Source organism: Aspergillus niger (genome assembly GCF_000002855.4).
Source record: "Aspergillus niger supercontig An05".
NCBI classification, from domain to species: domain Eukaryota; kingdom Fungi; phylum Ascomycota; class Eurotiomycetes; order Eurotiales; family Aspergillaceae; genus Aspergillus; species Aspergillus niger.
This window is the reverse complement of record NT_166521.1, coordinates 54,704-76,727: the sequence shown is the minus strand read 5'-3', so window position 1 is coordinate 76,727 and position 22,024 is coordinate 54,704. Positions and strand designations below refer to the sequence as shown.

At 51.3% G+C, this 22,024-nt stretch overlaps 8 protein-coding genes across 8 annotated transcripts; 2 read left to right on the top strand and 6 right to left on the bottom strand.

Annotated features, from left to right (window-relative positions):
* Window positions 1–686: 686 nt before the first annotated feature.
* An05g00320 (hypothetical protein) lies at window positions 687–1,725 on the bottom strand (the record flags this gene model as incomplete). Its single annotated transcript, XM_059747840.1, has 5 exons — window positions 687–880; window positions 964–1,089; window positions 1,272–1,449; window positions 1,490–1,672; window positions 1,720–1,725. 5 exons carry the CDS (start codon window positions 1,723–1,725, stop codon window positions 687–689), a joined length of 687 nt encoding a protein of 228 aa, XP_059603717.1.
* Window positions 1,726–1,747: 22 nt separating this feature from the next.
* On the top strand, window positions 1,748–5,649 carry An05g00310 (uncharacterized protein; the record flags this gene model as incomplete). Its single annotated transcript, XM_001390568.1, has 2 exons — window positions 1,748–4,772; window positions 4,832–5,649. The coding sequence occupies 2 exons, from the start codon at window positions 1,748–1,750 to the stop codon at window positions 5,647–5,649; spliced, it is 3,843 nt and encodes a 1,280-aa protein (XP_001390605.1).
* A 356-nt stretch (window positions 5,650–6,005) lies between these two features.
* An05g00300 (uncharacterized protein) lies at window positions 6,006–6,436 on the bottom strand (the record flags this gene model as incomplete). Its single annotated transcript, XM_001390567.1, has 2 exons — window positions 6,006–6,083; window positions 6,260–6,436. The coding sequence occupies 2 exons, from the start codon at window positions 6,434–6,436 to the stop codon at window positions 6,006–6,008; spliced, it is 255 nt and encodes an 84-aa protein (XP_001390604.1).
* A 479-nt stretch (window positions 6,437–6,915) lies between these two features.
* On the bottom strand, window positions 6,916–10,302 carry An05g00290 (uncharacterized protein; the record flags this gene model as incomplete). The annotated part of the gene is made up of 1 exon (XM_001390566.1): window positions 6,916–10,302. One exon carries the CDS (start codon window positions 10,300–10,302, stop codon window positions 6,916–6,918), a length of 3,387 nt encoding a protein of 1,128 aa, XP_001390603.1.
* Window positions 10,303–11,638: 1,336 nt separating this feature from the next.
* Window positions 11,639–14,900, bottom strand: An05g00280 (uncharacterized protein; the record flags this gene model as incomplete). Its single annotated transcript, XM_001390565.3, has 2 exons — window positions 11,639–12,370; window positions 12,441–14,900. 2 exons carry the CDS (start codon window positions 14,898–14,900, stop codon window positions 11,639–11,641), a joined length of 3,192 nt encoding a protein of 1,063 aa, XP_001390602.1.
* Window positions 14,901–15,278: 378 nt separating this feature from the next.
* On the bottom strand, window positions 15,279–16,168 carry An05g00270 (hypothetical protein; the record flags this gene model as incomplete). Its single annotated transcript, XM_059747839.1, has 2 exons — window positions 15,279–15,888; window positions 16,119–16,168. The coding sequence occupies 2 exons, from the start codon at window positions 16,166–16,168 to the stop codon at window positions 15,279–15,281; spliced, it is 660 nt and encodes a 219-aa protein (XP_059603716.1).
* Window positions 16,169–19,063: 2,895 nt separating this feature from the next.
* On the top strand, window positions 19,064–19,665 carry An05g00260 (hypothetical protein; the record flags this gene model as incomplete). The annotated part of the gene is made up of 3 exons (XM_059747838.1): window positions 19,064–19,135; window positions 19,264–19,393; window positions 19,550–19,665. 3 exons carry the CDS (start codon window positions 19,064–19,066, stop codon window positions 19,663–19,665), a joined length of 318 nt encoding a protein of 105 aa, XP_059603715.1.
* Window positions 19,666–20,335: 670 nt separating this feature from the next.
* Window positions 20,336–21,905, bottom strand: An05g00250 (hypothetical protein; the record flags this gene model as incomplete). Its single annotated transcript, XM_059747837.1, has 5 exons — window positions 20,336–20,389; window positions 20,646–20,864; window positions 21,259–21,333; window positions 21,507–21,516; window positions 21,574–21,905. The coding sequence occupies 5 exons, from the start codon at window positions 21,903–21,905 to the stop codon at window positions 20,336–20,338; spliced, it is 690 nt and encodes a 229-aa protein (XP_059603714.1).
* Between the last annotated feature and the right edge of the window lie 119 nt (window positions 21,906–22,024).

The following is a 22,024-nucleotide window of genomic DNA, read 5'->3' as shown; positions in this document are numbered from 1 at the left end:
GAAGAGAAGTCATATTTAAGGCAATCTCACCAACCAACAGGCGCAGGATCGAAATAGAGGAGAGGCGATGATCCCCTTGAGCCCACCGGTGGACCCGACTAGTGATTGACACGAACTGCCGTCAAGTTCAACTGCTGTTTTGAATGACCTTCGCCCGGCAGTCTTTGTGCCGGCCGTGTTGGTCGACTTCGGTCGCGTTTTAGTCTACCTTAGCCTGGTCTTTTGGTCTTTTGCGTTTTCGTCTAATTGGCTTATCTCTGTATTAATGTCCATTTTATTTCTATTTATTGGATTTTTTTTTCTCCTACTTCGTGCTGGAATTTTCTTGCCCCCTCCCATCGGATACTCTCATCGGATTTGCGCAAGAAGTACAAAGTACGTCGGGACGATCTTCAGCCTACCATCCTCCTTTTGATTGTATTTATTAGTATTATTATAATTTTTTTCTTCTTTTTTTCTCTTTGCCCCCCCTCGCTTTCGCGTTTGCCATCCCCTGTTCCCGCGGTGTGCTAGGATCAATGCATGTCGCCTTGTTTCAGATTCGACTCGAGTCCCTTTTCCTACTGTAGACAGGTACTACTACCCTTTGTTATTTTTATTACATTTCATTATTTCCTTCTCAGCTGTTGTCTTTCATTGGCTATGCTTTTCCACCGACGAGGGTTTGGCTGTTACCAGTCCGCTGGTCACCAGCCATTCATCTGCAATGGCGGCGGCCGATCCGTCGCACTGTCAGACACATCCTCTATCACTTGCCTATTGGATCGGGATCCTCGAGCCCAGCTGTGGCAAGCTCTAGTGGAGTCGGTCGTTCGGTGGTTTCTCTCCTCACTAGTCATTGGGTGCGTGGAGTTGGCCTTCGGTTCCCCCCATCTTCCCCCTAACGAACACCCCTGGACGAAGCTAATGCGCTAGTTTGCTCTGGTTATGGCAGACAATTACTCCGCTGTCGAATGGGCCTACCTTTATCACTCTCATTTACTGCGCTAGCTGTCCCCCGCCCGATGTATGGCCCATGGACAAGGTTCTTTCGTGCAAGGCCCAGTTTAGCTCTTGAGCCCGGTGTGCTCCAACTCACTAAAGGGTAGCCTGGCAAACAATCTCCCCTTTCCCCTCAGATCTCTTGTCTAGACTTTCGCGGCCTCTGGCAGGTAATAAAACTAATATTTTGGGATCCGATTTCGCGACGCCGCTGCTTTCTTGATCGCCCTCCAATCCTGTTTACCTTCATACATCCTTGCCCCCCTCCCCATCCCCGCGTCGAGAGAGACCTTGACTCAGTTCATACTTTGCCCCCCTCACTGGCCTCTCTTCCCTAGCACACTCACTCGCATTGACGCGCCTATCAAGCTCGAGCCAGCCTGTGCATTGTGAAGGTGGCAGGTCTTGAACTTTGATTTGATCGTAAGTACCATCCTTGTTTCCGCATGCCTTTTCTGGTCTCCAGCCCTATTTCCAACCGCGTTTCCTTGGCGCTCCAAGCAGACACCATGTGCTGATCAGGTCTACACTTTTCCGCCAGGAAGATTAGTAGCCACGACGCTTCAATAGATTTTGGCGGCGAACGGCTGGCACAATCAGACCTCGACCAGTCGAGCTGGTCCTTGCTGGGGACGTCGAGGAGCACAGCATATGTAAAGCTCATGGAAAGCGCATGACGCGGTACTACGATCTTTGATTGCTCTATTGCAATTGGGGGATTGCGTTGAGCTGTCGAACATCCATCGACTCTGGGCATACACACACAATGGCCACCGAGACCGTCTACACAAGCCCTCCGGCTTCGAGGGCATTCCCGACGCCATCTGCAACACCACAAAGACCTCCTTCAATACATATTCGCGCAGATTCCTCCCCCGGCCTGTCGTCTTCGCCTAATTCTCTACCAATTCTGAATTTCTCGCCTGATGCTCGCAGCGACTATGAGGACACTGCTGACGAGGACAACCTATCGCCACTAGATCCGCGGCGCTTTACACCTACACTACATGCCTCACTTGTCTCCGAAATCCTTTCTCTGCGTCGAGACGTGGAGGGTAAAGCAAAGGCAATTGATATACTCGAACGGAGTCTAGACGAATCACGAACGGAGAACGAAGGTCTTACTGAGCGCCTGGTCAAGTTCACTAAGGAGTCTCGTTCGCTCAAGCATCAGTTGCAGCTGCTGGAAGGTGGCTCTTCGTCCGCCCTCACTGAGCTAGCACGAGAGCGTGATGAAGCCCTGGAGAACATTACGGATGTCCGTAAGAAGCTCGAACAAGCTCAGAAGAAGGCACGAAGCCGTGAAGAGGAGGTAGAGAGAACAGCACAGCTTTGGAACCGAGACAAAGATGCTTGGGAAGGCGAACGGAGGAACTTGGAACGAAAAGTCCACGTGGTGGAAGGACGCCTGAAGGTTGTGTTGAGCGAGGTAGCCGCTGCTCAAGCAGCTGGCTCGTTTCATTCAGCCCAGGATGCCGATGACTCGAGGCGTGATCAGACCGCAACGTTAGTAGAAGCTGGGAAAGACAGCGACTCTGCAAGTGTTGACTCAAGAAGCAGTCAAGGGCATCGTCGGACCAGTATCACAAGTGTGAGTGCTGACAGCATCGATGAGACTGACTATCACAACGTGCGGTATTCCGTCGCGAGTGTAGCCACCATTCAGGGTCTTAAGAGCGAAGGGCTGAGTTTGGCCCAAGAACTGGCATTTGACGAGGAAGACGAGTTCGAGTCCTTTGAAGCCGACTTTGTACCAGAGTCGCCCGAGGCACTTCCAGAAGAACGGCCGGCTTCCGTTCACTCGCAGCTTTCTCGCACAATGAGCATGGGCGCAAAGGCGAGAAAAATCCTCGGTCTTTCTCTGACCAGTGCAGATGGCTATGGGTTCAAGGCTGATGGGGGCTCGGAACCCAGTAGCCCTTTGAAAATGTCCACAACACCCTCTGTGTACTGCGACACAGGCATCCAGTATTCACCTCCTCCATCGCCCGTGTCACCATCAAAACCGGAACCACCGTCCGTGGAGCAGACTACAGAGCGCCGTGATAGCAAAATCACCAACCACTATCAGGGTAACGACAGTGGCACATCGGCGCTTACAATCGATATGGTTTCGGCTTCCTGTCAAACTGTCGAAGACCTTCCCACTCCCCCATGGACTCCTAAACTGGACGAGACACCGCAGCCAGTCCCAGAGGTGACACCGATGGTGTCTGTGTCAGTACAGACGGTGCAGACACCCGTCACACAGACGGATGACAAGGGAGTCAGTGCGTCGCCAACCGACATGGAGTCGCCCGAAATTGATATCCCGATGATCGCAATACACCCACCACACTCAGAGCCCCCTTCGCCCCGAGGGAGCGTGGTTCTCCCACCTCAAACCAAGAGCGTTTCCTGCCAAGCCAATTTCAGTCCGAGCATAGACAGTAGGACCATTGGTATCCAGACGGAAGAGATTCGAATCGACCAAAGGCCTGTCAAGTTACCGGCCAGTCTACTCCCGTCAGCGATACCCGATCTCCCACTGCGCGAAGATACTCAGGATCCTCCTATTCAGCCGTACCATGCCCCTCCTCCGAGATCAAAGAAACGGGAGAGCAAGGCATCTGTACGCACCAAGGCAGCTGAGCCAGTGCAAGCCTACCCGGGAAACAATGACAACGGTCCGCTTTCGGAGGGATCCAAGTCAGAACACAAGCGGCCTCTACGATCGAGTAGCCTCTTTGCTGGTTTCGATCAAGCGAGCGATGAAGAAACCTCTGCGCAGCCTAGGGACGTCTTCACCGACGATGATTTCTTGAACCGGCCATTTGCGTCGTATACTTTGAAGAGAGGCAAGCTTGTCTCCACCCAAGGACGTCCTAGCTTGGACGAGTCTCCTCTTCCGGAAATTGACGAGCATCTGCGAGAAGCCGAAGCTGATTTGGCAGAATCAGCAATTGACCGAGGCTCCAAGGAGGTAGTCGGACCGTCTTCGTGGACTCAGCGTTTCGCCCTTGGAGCTTCCGGCGCAAGACAGCAGGATATCCGTAAAACAGCCATAATCTCCAACGGGGCAGCAGCGCATCAGAAACCTCGCGAGCGGAGCCCCAGCGAGCCGAGTATGGAGAGTGGTAATGGTGCCCATGCCATTGCACCTCCTATTCCTGTGCCGATGCGGTTCAGTTCCAGAAAATTCCCTGGAGGGAGCGACGGACGGCAGAGTCCAACACCGTCCAACCCTCGCAATTTCTCAGACCGAGGGAGACCGCCTATTGTTCGGCGGCCGACTTTGCGCCGAGTTCGATCTGCGGCTGCCATGTCGCATGTAGAGCCGCATGATCGTCCCGGGAGCCGCTCGTCGCCAACCATGTCCTCATCGTCCTGCGGGCCAGACAGTCCCCAGCATCCACCCCTTCCCTACGACGACGTCACTGCACCTCCGGCTAAACGAGCTGTGCAAAGGGGCCCGACTCGCCCGCCGACAGCGTCCCGCCCCTTTGCACACGGACGGCAGGACTCCACGGCCACCATTGTCCAACCCACCAGCGTTGTTGACGCGATTGCACAGACCATGGTCGGGGAGTGGATGTACAAGTACATTCGGAGACGGAGGTCGTTTGGGGGTGTCGGCGAGCCGAAGGACAATTGGGATGGGCGGAATGCGGAAGAGGTATCTGCAAATATCACCAACAGCGGCGCAAGACACAAGCGATGGGTCTGGCTGGCGCCGTATGAGCGGGCAGTCATGTGGAGCAGCAAACAACCAACCAGCGGGCCAGCCCTGTTGGGTAAGAGCGGTAGGAAATGTAAGTCATTGTTCTCATTTTATTTTGGCCTTGGTGTATCCATGCTGACCCTAAACTAGTGATTATCCAATCCGTCCTTGACGTCAAGGATGACAATCCGCTACCTAAAGGCTTCAACCCTCAAAACCAGTTCAATCGGTCGATTCTCATCTTAACGCCTCAACGTGCCCTCAAATTCACTGCCTCGAGCATTGAGCGGCACTATGTCTGGCTGACTGCACTGTCGTTCCTGAGTCACTCGTCCATGGGTCTCCATGACCTAGATTCCCTACCTCCAGTCCCGCGGGAGGAACTCGCATCACCTACCCACGCGGCCACTCTGCGCCGTAACCCAATCCGGGACTCTATTCGAATCGCCAAGGGCCGCCCACGCCCGCGGCCCAAGGGAAAACGATCCCTTCTCAGTCACCCAGAGCCTGTGCCTGAATTACCGCCTGCATTAGAATCTGCCGAGTCAATGGATGCTGCAGACCCGCCGACAGTGCCACGGTTCTCGAATCATGCGCGTAAGCGCAGCAACACTTCTCCCCGCATACCCATCATCCGAAGCTTCTCGAGCCAGGGTACGGTGCCCTCAGTGGCGTCGACGCGCGGCTCCTCGGACATCTACGGCCCTGCAGTGCCGTACGCCAACGGCAGCCTGGCCAGCGTCAGTCGCCGCACGTCTGAAACCAGTGTGCGGACGGGCAACTTTTTCGACGCGATCGGCACGGTCCGCATGGAGGCGTTCATTGACCAAACAAACGGATACAAAGGCCCGCGGTCTGCGCGACACAGCCGAAAGGCGTCGAGCGCCTGGAGCGCGAATCAAGAGCTGGACTCGCCCTACGCAGAGGGCCGCGGGAACCTCCGGCATGATCCATTCGGGGAATTCTGAAAGGGCAGGCCCAAATTAGAAAGCATATTAAAGCCCACATGATTTTAAGTGGCTGCTATAGTTATCTGTATTTTGGATTTATCAGGCACTTTGAGACAAGTGCTCGCCGGTTATGGATACCACTCTTTGCTCCGTTCGTTATATTGGCGGGAATAGTAGTTAGCTATTTAGCTTATTGTCTAATGTTATTAGTAATTGACGGTCTAGGGACTGTTTGAACCATCAGTCTCGCCTTTCCAAGCAGCAGCAGCAGCAGCATCGCGACATCTAAAGTGTATATGGGTGACCGAATTTAAATTCTCCAACAGCAAAGATCCCTATTTCAACAAGACAGATAGACAAAACCCCCTCAGATCTCACAACTTCGCCGCCTCCTTGACCTCCCCAATCTTCAACTTGGGCGTATACTTCTTCAGCACGCCTTCATTGTGATACTAGAAGAAGAGTAAGACAAAGTCGTTAGCACTATAATGCACCATACCATCAAACAAAGTCGCCATATGAAAAATAACAATAGAAAGATAACCGCATAGCCAGATGAGCTAGGTACATAAGGTGCATAAAATAATCATGATAGTAAAGACACAGAAGGGATTCAAGAAACACCCACCTTCCAAAACTGTTTCGATGCATCCTTTCCCGCTACTCTTTTCAGAATCTTCGCGCCACCAGGATGCTCATCGACGAACTTGGTGACGTCGTAGACGCTGTTGTCGATGATGATGTACATTCCCTTGTCGGGATTGTTGTGGGTGGATACGTCGGCGGGGGTGAATGTTTGGGACATTTTTAATAAACCCTTTCTCTTATCGCTATCGCTATGCCTTTTTGTTTTCTTTGTTATTGTTGTTTGATTGTTTGGTGGGAAGGATAAAGGAGGTAGCGGTGGTGGTAGTGGATGTTGAATAACAGTGATTGCTGGTAAGTGGATAGTTCTGGAATCTGGAATCCGGGGTCGGAAAGTTGGGTGGTTTAAGTTGGCGGCGCGGGCGGAGGTGATGCGAAGATGCCGAGGTTGGTTTGGGGGAGGAAAAGCCGCGGTCGGTTTGTCGCGTGTTGCAATCCGCGAGTTGTGATTGGGTCATTCTGCGCACTACTTGCTTTGGAATGTGCGGAGTACTCGATTGCCTAATTATTATGGGACAGATACTTGGGAAATAGGTAAGTAGATCTACATACATACATACATACATACACATGGTTTGTTAGCTGTTCATTTGGTATCAACATTTGTAAAGAGTAGTTCTACTATATTCTCTCACATCCTCAATTCCGACTCTTTTCGCCTGCCGCCCCCTGCCCCTTCGCCATCTTCTTCTCCAACCCCAGCGTCTCCAGATCCTTCTTCTTGTAATAGTGTGGCGCCACCTCGACCAGCCACTCCGCCTGCAATGGCATGTTGCTGCGCATATACTCCTTGCTGGTCAGCACCAGCTCGAAGTAAATCACCCACCGCGGGTTGACTTCGAACAGCGTGCTCGACGGGTGGAGGTAAACCGTCTGTCCATTCTTAACTGTGCGATAGCTGTCGCCGCCTCGCTGCAGTCGTGCCGCGTTCGGGAAGAATCCGGCTGTGATGGCCTTCTGAATCGGCTGCATATTGTTGGAGCCGCACGTGCTCACGGACACCTCGACGCGATCACATAGCTTCGCGAGCTGGTCGCGGACATCGCGCGCTCTCGTCAGACTCCGCTGCTGGAGGAAGTTTTCCTTGGCCCAGACATAGCTGAAGTCGGAGTCGACCCATTGGTTCCAGATATTGAGCAGCGTGAGATGGTCGCCGCCATCTTTAATGGTGAAGCGATTCCGCGCGCTGTCCGCGTGAATCTTCTTGTCCTTGGGTCGGAAGAAGAGCGCGCTCGCCTCGCCCAGCATCGACACGATAGACAACACTTCTTCCACACAGCCGTATTTATCGGCTGCTAGAATCGCCTTGGCCAGCATGGGATCTGTTGGGAATTCGGCCATCTGTCGCCCAATCTTTGTCAGCTCGCCTCGATCGTTCAGAGCCCCCAACGCATACAGCTGCTCCAGCGCACGAATGATGGTCTCCGCCGGAGGAGGGTCCATGAAGTCGAAGTCCAGCAGCTGGTCGATCCCCAGGGACTTCAGCATCAAGATGACACTGCTCAGATTGGTCCGCTGGATCTCGGGAGTTGTGCTTTCCTCCAACTCATTGTAGTATGCCCACTTGGTGTAGAGTCGGAAACACTTGCCCGGACCAACACGTCCAGCACGACCGGCTCTTTGGTTGGCGGAAGCTCGCGAGCAGGGAGTTACGACTAAACTTTCCATACCCGTCCGCGGGTTGAAGACATTCTCCTTGACAAATCCTGGGTCAATCACGTAGACAATGCCGTCAATGGTCAAACTGGTTTCAGCAATGTTTGTTGCCAACACGACCTTCCGTGCCTTTGGCGGCGTCGGCTCGAAGATCTTAGTCTGTAGCTCGGACGGGAGGTTGGCGTAGATTGGACATATGATCATTTCGGGTATCTTGTTCCCTAATTTTCGTGACGTTTCCTGGAGACTCTGTTCCGCCGCCTCAATCTCTTCTTGACCTGTCAAGAAGACGAGGATATCTCCAGATCCCTGAGTGACATGGATTTGAAAGACCGTCGTGATGGCTGCAGCCAGGTAATTCGCTTCCGGCTGAGATGTGTAATGAATATCGACAGGGTACCGACGACCGGGGATGTTGAAGATCGGAGCATCATCAAAATACTGCTGGAACTTCTGAGCATCCATCGTGGCGGAGGAGATCAGCAGTTTGAGATCTGGCCGTGCCTTCGCAATATCCTTCAGAAGACCACAGGCGATGTCCGTGGGCACCGTTCGCTCGTGGGCTTCATCAATCATCAATGCAGAGTACTGGCCGAGATCGGGCTCCGTCAATAGCTCACGCAGCAACATACCATCCGTCATGTACTTGAGCACTGTCTTGTCGCTGGTGTTGTCCTCGAATCGAATGGCGTAGCCAACCTCGTTCCCCAGCTTCACCCCCATTTCTTCCGCCACTCGAGAAGCCACACTCATGGCAGCAACTCGACGTGGTTGGGTACATCCAACCTTCATGCCGCCCTTGGTGAATCCAGCCTCGTGAAGGTACTGCGGAATCTGCGTCGTCTTACCCGAACCAGTCTCTCCCACGATAATCAAGACTTGGTGGTCGTGCACTGCCTGAATGATCTGGTCTCGAAATTGATAGATGGGCAGGCTCTTTCGCGTGTCCTCCATCGACTGTGCTTTCTTCTCCGCCGCATCAATCTGCTCCTGAAGCCTGCGCTGCTCCTGCGTCATAGGCTTCCGAGTGCCTTCCATCTTGGCGTCCACAACGAAGTTGATCTTCTGCGAATCGTCAAACACATACTCATAATTGCCCTCGTCAACGAATTCAGCCCGATTGATCTGTGCCTTAGCCTTGGCTGTCTGCTCCATTTCCCATTCTTCGTGCTCCGTAATGAACCGCTCTTGACCAGCGTCATCACGATCCACATAACGTTTGTAGAGCGCGTCCTCCTTCTTCTTCCGATCGATCTTGCCCTTCTCCGTAATGTAGTCCTCGGGCATCATGTAACCATCACGATAGTCGTCAATCCGCAACCGCTCCTCCGCGATCCGCAGAACTTCTCGATTGCGCGCGAACTCCTCCTTCTCCTTGCGAGTCAAACTGGGATTATCGCGCAGCTCTGCCGTCTCCTCGGCGACCTGTCTGCGCAAGAGGGCCAACCGCTCCGTCTCACGCTTCTTCAAATATTCCTGTCGAGAGCGCATCCTCAGGTCTGGCATGACAGCCGCCCGCGCAGACGCATCATCCGCCAACGCTCGTCGCCGCGCAGCCTCACCAGACCTTGTCCGATCCTCGACGATCTTCTTCGTTTTGCCATCATCCTTCTTAGCAAGGCGTTTCGCAAACTCATCTCGTTCTTCGAGATCCCGTTTCCGGTCTTGTTCCTTCTTCGTCTCCGGATCCAATTCCTCAGAGGCATTTGACCGTGGCGACGCAGACCCATCCTCTAACCGACTCCGTTTCGAAGGCGACTCCTCAAATTCGCCCGCCTGCTCATCATCCTCGTATAGCTCATCTTCAGGTATCTCCTCATCTCCCCAGCGATCATCAAAGTCATCGGCATTCCGTCGCCGTACCTTCTTCGTCCGGGGCCGGTCGCGCGATTCCTCTTCCCGACTGCGATCGCGTTTGCGGCTCTCGTCCTTTTCCCAGCGGCTGCGACCGCTCTCGCCATCCTTACTGCTGCGTCCATTGCTCCGATCTTTATCTCTGCGTCGCCGTCTGTCCCGTTCCGCCTCGACATTCACAGGGCCTAGTGACCCCCGGGCGTCCGGTACGTCATCCTCCTCCATCTCTAGCAGTCGATATTTCTTCTTTGATGACACGGCATCACTGCGCTCTTTACTTGCCACATTGGCACTGGTAGCGCTGGACCCGGCCCTCACCCCAACCCGTCTGTAAAGTTCGCCGCAAAACGAGCTAATGTCATCGGAGCTGCCGTCCAGGAAAGGGAGTAGCTTGTCTTGCAAAGCGGAAGCTGACTTAGCGGAACTGGCGGTGGCAAGCACGAAGTCGACGACAGTAGGATCCGACGCGTTCGTAAGGCGGAGGAGCGAATCCGACACGAAAGTTCGATGGTCCATGTTGCGAGGGTATTTTTTCTCTCGGTTGCACGGCCAAAGTTAAAAGAAATCGCAGAGACTGGTAGATTCGAGAAGATCTTTGCAATAGCAAAGTCTAAGACTTTGGCATTCGGTGGTGACAAGCTTCCAGTTCGAATACTTCCGTAATGAGGCTTTAAATCGAGCCGCACATCGTCGCCGCGTATCGAGAAAAGGTCAACGACAACAGGGGTGTTTGCTGATTACCGGATGGATTTGATATAGAATCGGCGACTCGTAGTTGTAAATTCGGCTATAACGGTTGTTAGAGGAAAGCTCGGCGACACCAAGGCGTTGGAGAGGGTCAGAGAGATGCAGGCAAGATGGAGGTCGCGGCGAGGAACTGCAAGACGCAGCGGCGGGCGCCAAGACCGAATTTAGGTCGGCCAGTGGCGAGCCTCCGACGAAGGTGCTCCGACCTCTCCTCTACCTAACATGCAATACAAAGTATACGCTATATTGATGGTTTTATTTATTTACGCCTCGATAGTTGGTTGGCTGTTTTGGTCCGTCCAAGTCAGATGTACATTTCAATATCTAATTCACAAGCATTATCCTGTTCTCAAGCCGGCTTGATCACGTCGAGGCGGTTTCTCGTCTGCCAAGGACACATAGAAAGGAGTAGTGAGGACAACAGGAGAAGGCAAAAGCACGTGGAAGAAAAAAGGTATATCGAATCAAGCGAACACAGTGTCGAAGAGAAAATGGCGCACACACGCCAAGGATATTTAATACATAGACATCTAGAAATAGGGTAGTAGAGGTCATCAAACGCCCAAAGTGCACGAGCAAGAACTACTCCAGTGCTCTCGAGTCACTCCAACAAAGGAAATGAAGCATCAATAAAACAAAGGTGGTGAAGAGAAGTTGTGTAGTGGGAATCAAGAGGTGAAAGGCAAAAACAAAGGCAGGCATAGGATTATAGACATGTCGCCTCGGTCATCCTGCGTCACGAGGTTTTCAACCTGCAGAAGACATAGGTACATGAAGGGAAGGAACCGCGATAGAAAGGTAGAAAGAGAAAAAGAAACAAGAAGCTTATCATCATCGCTAAATCAACGAGTCATGTTCACAAAGGAAATCTTGAGGAATGAGTGGACAACCACCCCTCCATGGGACTAGCATATCGGTCATATCAACATCGTCCAAATCATGAAGGATGGTCGGTAAGACATCCCGATCACATCAAGGTCATCGAGAGAAAAGAGGCATTAATATCAAAAGCTCGGTTCTCCGCATAAACGCCGTCATTAGATGGTACTGTAAAGGGAAAGCGCCAACTCCGTCCAAATGCACTAGATATGTCAAGTCGTGGTGATTAAACATCGATCATCTCGGCGTCTTCCGCTAGGACCTCGTCGGCAGGGCCCCAGTTGCCTTCGTAGACGGTAGCACCCGCGCGACGCCGGCGGGCGACGAATTGGACCCCGTACGTTTCTAGTACTTGATCCGCAGTGGGTCGGTCAAGCGGTTCAGGCGAGATCATCCAACGCACAATCTTGTCCAATGCCTGCTCATGGCCAGCATCGACCATGAAGCTAGGGGGATCAACAAGCTCTCCAATTCGAGCGGTAGAGGTCATGTCCCGCTTGCTTGTGCGACCTCCGAGGAAACTGTCCGTGCCATAATCATCCTCGCCAAAGTCTGAGGTACATAGTTCTTCGAACGATGGTTCCTCCGAGATCGGATTACCGGATGCATCGCGGAAGACGCTGGTCTCAAAACTCCAAGTCAAGCTGGGGATATCGCTCATGTCTCCATTGCGGAGCTTCTGCCACGAGAGGCCATTGTCAGGCAGCTCAACGTTGCCGGCGATCTCGAACATAATGAGACCCAGAGAGAAGATGTCCGCTGGTTTATCATAGCGGCCCATCAAGATCTCTGGTCCAATGTATTCGCGGTCACCCTCGCCTTCGATTCCGTCTTCTGCTGGCCAACGTGCGGCCATACCGAAATCAGCGATCTTGAGCACGCCCTCAAAGGTTATTAGGATATTGGCTGGTTTGAGATCAAGGTGAATGAATCCCATGTCATGGATATGTTTCAAACCCTGCCATGATGGTTAGCACTATACTACATTTGCCAATGACTTCATCCAGTATAAAAATGTTAGGACTTACCATTGATAGTTCCAGCATTATCTTCCAGATTCGGAAATCGTCCAATCTTGCCTTGAGCCCAACTTGCGCAAGGAAGACATCCAAGCTGCCTTCTTCACAGAATTCTGTCTGAATGTAAAGGTGGCCGCTATCCTCCCAACTGTTCATAAAGGAAATGATGTGGTCCGCATTAGTCAACGACTTGAGTATGTCGACCTCACGAATTCGGCGTTCGCGGTCCTTGAGCCCCGAATATGGCTGCTTCGACTTCTTAACGGCCCATACTTGTTCCGGTAGCACCTTGGGGGGGAACATCTCGCTTGGGTAAGTAGAGATCGATGTGTCGTGGGGCTCGGAAACACGGTAAACTTGAGAGAATTCACCGGTTCCAACAAGTTCTACCCGTTCGAACCGTGAAGTCAAACTGGGATCGACATCTGGCGCATGATATCCAGCCAAGGGAAGGCTGGGTCGTTTTCCAGACTGGAAGGAATCACGAGGGCCAGTTGGGGTTGCTGGCAGGTTAGAGGAATTAAAGTCAGGCTGACCAGATTGCTGTTCGTTCGAGATTGATAGTCCACTTGGATCGGGGAATAGATGGTCTTGCGGTGTACGTGGAGAACCGCGCAGAAACCTGTCGTGCAAGGGACTTGAGTTGGTACCTTTAGCCTCCGCCAATCGCTCAAGAGAGGCAATCTGCGAGACTGGTGGTGGATAGGTTCGAGACGGGAAAAAGCTCTGCTTTGTGGGTGTTGGTGGGAAGTCGTTTTCGCTTAGCGGTTGGCTATTTCGGCCGCAGGGCGATTGAGATGGTAATAAGTCGTCGCCGTCGATGCTAGCAAAGCTTCCGCGTCGGGAAACCTCGGGCCTGTTGAAGGAACTTCCAAAGATTCCCATGCCTCGCGCAAAAGGTCCGGATTTAGGGCGTGTGCTAGAAGGATTGAAGGGTGACGGGGGTATTGTATCTGATTGTCGAACCAAGCCTGACATCTCCAAAGGCCGTTCCGGCTGTATTCTTCCACCGGTAGGAAAGAGGTTTATGGGCCTTTTGCATGGAGTATCGGGCATGTTCTTGCTGAAACCTAGCGTGTTCTGAGGATCGTCGGCATTGCGGTTCTTCTTGGATATAAGACCAGTTGACATAAACGCCGCTGGGAGAGGCTTGACTAGTTTGTAATTCTCGGGCGTGGCAAAGGAGTCAACGGACGAGGTCGAATCCTCGCGGTTAAGATGCCGCAGCGGCGCAGGCCGGGCAGTCCCCGCAGGGAGAGACTTTGAAAAGTTTATTATCCCTCTGGGACGATCACCCTTGTGAACGGGCTCGTGGGTCGGAGAATCGTCTCCAAGACTCGAACTCGAGGAGGATTGTGTAATTGTTCTGGACAGGGGATGAGCAGAAGGTCGGGGCTGTTCGGCGTTGTTACCCGTCGATGCAAACAACGGGGTACCTGGCGATGGCCGTGACAAGAACGGACTGTCCCGGTTTGGCTGGAAAAGATTCTGATCCAAAGACATGCGAGGTCGAACGGAGAGCGGAGTCCCATTGTCTAGGGCATCAGGTGAATCATCCATAGCCTTCGCCCGAGCAAATAGAGAGCGATCACTCTGACGCTGTTGTAGGGTGGACCGCCGTAGAGAAGAGGATCGTTTGGGAATGGTGGCAAACGGGCTGAACGGTGTGATGGGGGGAGGGAAGGAAGGCGTGGTCGATTCTGGGAAAGCCTCGACTTCGGGCTCTTCAGCATTGTTCGGTGTGACTTCGTTATCAAAAATGCTAAATTCACCCGATAGGCTTGCTGCCTGGACGCTTCGTCTTTTAGCCGATGGACTACCGCGAGACACTCGATCTAGATTCATGATTCCGTCGCTCCGTTTCAGCGGGCTAACCGTGGCATATGAGCCAAACGTTCCACTCCGCCGCTTCTCAATGCGGGAAAGAGCCGGGCGGGGACCCAAGGTGGATTCCGCACATGCGGGCGTGTCACTTGGAAAGATGTCTCTAGCCGCATTGTCGGGTTGAACAAGTCCAGGTGTCGAGGGTGTGTTCTCCACGCCCGGTGTTGTTGGCACCGACGGCGCAGGCTTTGCATTTCCCTGGTCCGTAGAGACGTTTAGGGCACGCTTCACGGGGCTCCTCGGAGAGGTCCGCACACGGCGCATGGTTGGCCTTGTAATCTTTCCGCTTGGATGATACGGGACTGCGAATGGAGACTGGTGAGAGGAGCTGGGGAAAAGGACAAAGTTGCTCTGGGTCGATCTCCGTGAAGGTGACAAAGGCGACGAGATGTATGGCGCTGTTTTGGACGGCGAATGGCCTCGAGAAGCAAGCAATGAGAAGTTGGAGCTCTTTGAAGGTGAACGAGATAGTGACCGGCGCAGTTGTCGAATGGCCGAATTAGCATCCATGTGGTGAATGCCCGTGTGCGAGGGCAGGTGTAGTGTGCCACCCGCATCACGGTGCGGCGAAAATGTCGCGACCATGATGATCACGAACAGTCTGTAGGTGGTAAAACAAAATGGTAGCTCTCCAAATCTGGTAAGATGAGACCGAGATCACAAGAACACTCAACTATTAGGTTGGTGTCGTGATGAGGTCGGCCAGACAAGGTGTAAAGCAGTATACAGTTCACGACGCGGGACAAAGTTGACCTCAAGTCGCGATGAGCGTACACAACAACAGAGACTTCTGGGGCCAACAGAGAGTGCGTGTGGCGGTGTTTTCCTCCGCCTGTCGGTCTAGCCAGTGACAGGGGTCGGAAGTTGTTGTTGACCGCGGTGGAATGCTAGGAAAAGTAAGGCTGCGCGCCTATGGCAGGGTGCAGCCAAAACAAGTCGAAGATGCGAAACGACGGCTGTACATCACCAGCCTATTCCGAGACCACGGGGGGCTTCGAATGCGCTTGTTGAAGCCTCCATACACCCCAAGAGTGTGTGGATGAGGGCAGGAACAAGCACAAGCGGGGACTCTTTCGCGCTGAGGCACGGGGCCACGCGCCTGAAACACGCAATATCCTTGAAGGGACCTTCGCAGTTTCGCTCGGCGCCTAATGCGATATTGTTCGATAAGACGGAATGTTTCAGGGTGACAACCCAGGCGTCAAAACAAGCAGGCGCGACGCGCGAAGATGCAGCGGCGACAGGAACGAGGACTGGCGCGACGAGGCGGACGCGAGAAAGTTCCCAGACAGCGAATAACTGCAAGCGATGCGCGAGAAGAGGTAACGAGTTGCAGAGAGGGATGCGAGAGGGATGATTTTGATTTGATAGAAGGACACCGGCAGCAGCAAGATTCGTCTCCCTTCCGTCTCCCTTTCTTCCTTTAAAACCTGAATGACTGCGCTTCTCCGGCCGAGGGACTGGCAGCGCAAGGGGTGACGCGAGATGATGCCCCCAAAAAAAGAAGCAGACAGCCACGCGAAGCAGAGGAGTCGAAACGAAGAAAGGGATGGGAGGCGGCAGTGGTGGATAGCTGTAGTAGTACGTAGTGGAGATGGTGGTGGGAGATAGGATGGGCGGCCGGACGGAGGGGCTGGCGACTGGGGACGGAAGTTGCGGTATGCAGAGCCAACCTTCAATAATGAGGGATCAATCGTCCGATGGATTTCCCTTATGGGAGGAGAGTTTCGACGGTTAAGGTTGGGGAAGGTGGATTAGTCGATGGCTGGAGAGAGGACAGGCGATGATGGAGACACAACACACTGGGAGAGGTTGGCAAGGGAAAAAAAAAAAAGAGAGAAGCGAATGAACATTGTGGTCAGTTAGGTGACCACGACTAGTAGTTTACTAAGGTGGTCTACTAGGTACTTAGCGATTCTATCGGCAGGATTTGAGTGGTTCAGGTTCAGGTACCCAGCCAGTTACGCCTGGGAACCTCGATGTTTCTGTCGCACGCGCGACTCTCGCGTCGTTTGTTGTTGTTTGCCCCGCTACTTTGGGTTTAGCGCCGGAAGTCTCACGCGTCTTTTTCCCACCCCCAGGTAGGGTTCGCCCCTCCCTCCCCGTGGATCATACGATACAGACCGCGTTAGTTACAATACAGACACACTCTACAGATGCAACTACTGTTAAGCCTTTGCCACACTTTAAAGTGAAGTAGTTAATCCATGTTTAGCATTCAATTGACCGAATATTTGTTAGGTGGTTACTACATTGTTGTTGAAAATCTATTTATCCTTTGTTGACCCAGTTCTGGTTGGCTGGCTGGCTGGCTGGCTAGCCTGGCTTGGATGATGTTCAGGCATCCATCCCGCGGTACTAATTCCTTCCGTACCGACCCTTTCGCTCCAAGACAAGATTTCGGGTTCTATCCGCCGTCGCCCCTCCCCCATTGTTAAACAATATCGATATCGATAATGTTGATAAGGACACCGCGGGGGAGCCGGATCATCCCATTTATCCTGCTCCCTTGCATGTGCGCCATAATGAAAACAAAAAATCTAAGTATTACTTGGTTTGATCCGGCCACCAACTTGAGACGCTTAAGTTTCCAGGCTGAGGGGAGCTGCCTTTCTACTAGTTAGTACAACATAGTAGTACCCTTTCCCCGAATTGTCGCCACCAAACCATTCTGCTTGCAAGTCCCGTGCTATATCCACTAGTAGCATCTACAGCACGCCAATAAGACGATGATAGTGGCAAAAGATATGGTTAATATATTCTTCCTCTTTCTCGTCTGTTCTGGTTTTATTTTCATTTGGTCTTTTTTCCTCCCAAAAAAAAAAAAAAAAAAAAAAAAAAAAAGAAGGGAAAAAAAATCCTTTCTCCACACCCCTCAACTGGACTTGAGTCAGGCACAGCGCGGCTTAGGAATCTTTTTGGGTTCCGACGCCCCATCTTCCCGTGCTTCCATCATCCTTCTAGTAGTTCTCCAAGGCATAGATGTAGTAAGCATGGACGTAGTAGGCAGATCATTGACCTCATAATTTACCAATTTTGACATAGGTAAATAATTTCAATTGTTCCTAGATGCCAGGGTAACCAACGAGTCCCACACGTTGTTTACCACGCTGTCGCCTCTTCCATCTTAGAAGGCCCAACTTCAACTCTACGGTACAAACCCCTCAGCACCACGTGTCGTCCCTCATTGTCGACGTGTCCAAATCGAGAATAACTGACGTCGAAGGGCCCCCCAATCGCAGATCATAGTCTCAGATAAATGGATACACCTAGTACTTACCGTTTCCGTCGTGCAATTCCCAGTATGATACATACCACCAACTTCCTCGCCATAATCCCTTCGTACATACGTCATCAGATACTCAGTCCAACAATCTTGACGTACTCCGAATATGATGGATAACATCATAATCCTCGACATACGGCGTATACCCCACACGATCTCCATCTAGATTGCCTGCTTCCGAGCTCTAACCTCTGAAGGAATGAAACGGTCTCGTTGCCTCAGGCGACTGGACTTGCAACGCCGTGGTCCTCATGGGTAGACTACGTCCTGAGCCGACAATCGGGCATCGATGACGTTGAATGTGCGGTCATATTAAATATCTAGTACTTTGAGGCGAATTTGTTATGGGGTATTTCTTCTCTCTCTGCCTCGAGGGGTATGTTGCGCTTTACCAATAGTGAATGATGTCGTCGGTGAAGCGCAGAGTTAGTCGCTTCGAAATGATAGCACTATCCCCAAAATATATAGTAGCGCTTTCAACAACCACAACTACTGCCACACAACGGTCCAATGTCAACACCTGAACCCTTCCTTGCACACAGTGTTGCGTGAAAGCCGCCTTGGGCATTATTCATTATGACCATGGGCAATTATTAGGCAGATCCAGGCCATTACCCCAACCCTTGATTCGATTTATTGAACTTATCCATCCCTAGAAGTCCAACCGTTGTCGGCGGCATGACTCAGCAAAGTTCTGTTCTGCTTCAGTTAATGTCGCAGTGAACCTAACAAGGTAAATGTTGATTTCCAGCCCAGCAATCGTGCATAGATTGCATGCAGTAATACTATCCCTTACGCTGAATGCTCAAGACCCCATAACCTTTCTGCAGCCACCTTGGCCGTTTCTCGGCGTGGTCCGTCCGCAACAACCTCGACCAAATCGGTAATTGATATCGTATTAATGCATGAACTCCAAATCTAATCTCGTCGTCTATGATCTACATCGCCACGGCCATTTTTAGCTGAATATGACATGTCCCATCAGTAGCTGAGGATGCGCCAAATCCCGATTTTGCTGCACGGGATGCCCGATAGTATTGAATCACCTATCCTGCAATTGTCCTTCAGCCATCCAGATCTTCAGAATATCGTAGTGGCTTGGTCCATTTGGAAGGTGAGTTAGCAGCAATACCCCAGGAGCACCAATGCACCCACTCAATCCGGCATTCAGCAAGCAACATTGTGGAACTCTATAGCAGTGTGAAACAAGTTCTGGCTGTTGCAGGAATATTGCGGCCGCATTAAGCGTTCGTCAAATAGTCCCGGAAGGGGATGTAGAAGAGACAGTAAAACTAGTGCTAGGTTGTCCTACAGCTATCATATGTTTTAAGCTAACATACATAGTTCTGCCATGCTTGTCTCAAGTGTCTTTGATCATGAGGACATTTGAGAAATGCGGGACATCCTTAGTTGTTCGTGACAGAACAAGAGCAGACTAGTTGTTCGGAGCTGCTAGGAAACAATGAGTATAGCGACAATGTTCTGGCCCCCAGAGTCCATTGCTACCAGCACTCACCTGGATATCTTGCGCAAGGTGCTTAGCATCGGGGCTAGCGCAGAGAGATAAGAACTGGAATCGTGCACCATGATCACTTCAATGGCTAATTAGCTAGAAACAGAGTTATGATCCTTAGTAGGACTCAGGAGCATTCTATGTAATAGGAGCTCAGTGAGACTAGTATTTTTCATGCTCTCGCCAGTTTAGAGTGGAATTCTATCCTATGTGACTTGACTAAGAATAATGCCGTCGCTTTCTTGTTTCTGAAAATCAACCAAGACGATCTGAAAGATAGTAGATGCTTAAATCGACCTCCGAGGAATGATTAGCAAGTACCTGAGCCGCTCAAGTGTGATAGATAAGGAGGGATTCCGAAGGTGTCTAATGCGCCTTCACATCAGAAACATACCATGCTCCCATTTAGATATCCGAGTATTTCGGAATATATAGAACAATGCATCAGACTGACAGCAGCAAGAGCATGCAGCAAGGGGACTGGAGAGATGCGCATGCAGCGTCCAGCCGGTGATATCCATCAGACAGGCAGGAAGGAGAATTTGGGATGAATAATGTTCGGAGTTTTTACCATTGTAACAAAGGGGATGCTTCGAGTTGTAAGCGTGGGACTCTGAAACGTTGCGTGTCATTAGTTATGGTAGGTAATATACAAAGTTTGTGCAATGACGGGGCTGTTTGGATGGCTGTTCAAAGAGGATGTTGGGCTTATACGTATTGACTTACTATAGAAAGGCAGCTGCACCTGATTGTTTCCGGGTTCGAACGTCTTCTGGTAGTGTGGTTCCATTTCCTCGAGTCATACTGAGTTCCAGTGGTGTGAAGTAACTTGAAAGGGATGCTTCTTCAGGAAACCATGGGCAACTTCAATTTATCATCCTAGTATAAGCCACAATTTCGGTATAGTACTATTTTCAGTGATTGAGTACGAGGGATGATTGGTGTCACCGTTGGAATGCAGCTAGAATTTACTTCTTATTCCAAACAGCCTGGGTTCGGGATACTGAGTCATGTTATGAATGTAAATTTTGCATAAGGGTATGCTTTCTACGATAACGCCTCATTCGTGTGGCTTCCGGGCACGTCGGGACCTAGGTATTAGTACACATTCCTTCATACCCGACGGCCTGGTGAGTTGTACTTAACGATGTATTTCTCCAAGTCCATGCAAAGGGCTGTTGGCCACTTAAAATGGGGGCGCCTATATCTGTAGCGACTGTCTTATACTTGAGAAGTCTCCAATGCTTCACTGCGGCCTATTGTGTCATCGACTGACTACAGCATATGTAGTGAGAGTGTCATTCAGTATATCATGAGCATTCTCAGAAGCTGACTTCAATGAACTTCACAAAAAACTGTGCAGGGATCTATCTGTGTGGTACACCGGTGGGCTCGTCAGGGTAAAGGCTGCACAATAGGGTACGTCATATGAAGCAATTGCATCATCCAGGTACGCCCCATGAATATATGTTTTTCATCTTCGTCGTGGCTGCTCCAACAGGGCTGTACTACTGTGATACTGACGACTGACGGTGACTGTCTGAGCATAGACTTCCTGGGTAGCGCGTTTTCTCGTAGTCTCTGCATAAGATGCTTGATGGCAGCTCATATGTAAGCAAACGGGAGAGCAATCGCCTTGAGTAGTTGACATGTCGAGTTGTGACACATGGTATACTTGATTCTCACTTGTGAGGACACTTGGATGGTCTCCTAAAGCACCGAATCTTAGTCGTGTGCTGACACGAGAGAACTCGACGATATATCAATTTCAATCAATCAACTACTACCTTCTTGTAGGACCCACTATTGCTACGAGAATCAGGAAGCGAGCTCGGCAATAGTTACGTTTCGCGGAAAGTGAGATCTTTCACAGTCATATTGACCTGCGTCACCTGAGAAAAGCTATGTCTATCATTGCCTTGGTAAGAGACGGAGGTTGTGTAGAACAATCTATAGTGCGAGGGCACAGCCAGTCACAGGTCGGGTATAATAAGCAAGTCCCGTTAATGAGGGGAAATACCGTTTACGTCTTTAACGGAAGAAAAGAGGAACAAAGGCCTCAAGGATGAAGTGGTGGCTAGACAATGCCCCTGAAAGAGAGATGTTGCATTCGCTCCTAGCAATGGCGTCTGATCCTGACACACTTGCATATGATTCGAGGCTGAACTAGACCAGGATACCCAGCCTGCTGCCGCAATAGCGTGAAAGAGGTTAGCTGCCTAGGTAGTGTCTTGCATGAGCCAACCATGATTCAGATATTCATAATCTCGAGGCTCGATTACGGCGGTAAATAAGCGGACTCTCTCGTATGATGAGGAGGGGCTGCTGCATTGGAGTGGAGAAAGAAACAAGGTAAGCAGTCGACAGGCTCATGGATCGACTTCGGACATACGTAAGTAGTACTAGGTACTAAGAAGAGTTTTACCACACGAACAAAGGAGCAAGGTACCCACAATTACATAGCAGCACTAGTAGTCGAGGCAAGCGCTGGAAAATGAGTAAGACCAAAACAGCGATCGGCCAGCCGAAGCTTCGGGCAAATCAGTTCATAGTTATAGTCATCCAGGTTTAGCTTTAGCTCCATAGCGGCATAGCATGTGCCTTTTGGCCAGTGTCGACCCACGCTTTCAAATCTCCCCTCGTCAAATGAAAATGAACGTGCACAGAACTTGGGCCAAGTAATAGAGTGAATGAGATCGTCCGTAGTGGACTCCAACCCAGACAAGGATCCCTGTTCACGTCCGAGTCCAAAAGGAGGGGGACTTTGCGGCGGGGTAATCGCGCGGGCCATGATGTTCCTATGTCATTCATATACGCACTACGAGGTCTGGCGATCAGATACCTCTATATGTTCCCGTAATGTGGCACGTGCCTCTAACTCGGAACTCCGGGTAATTGCCCATATGCCAT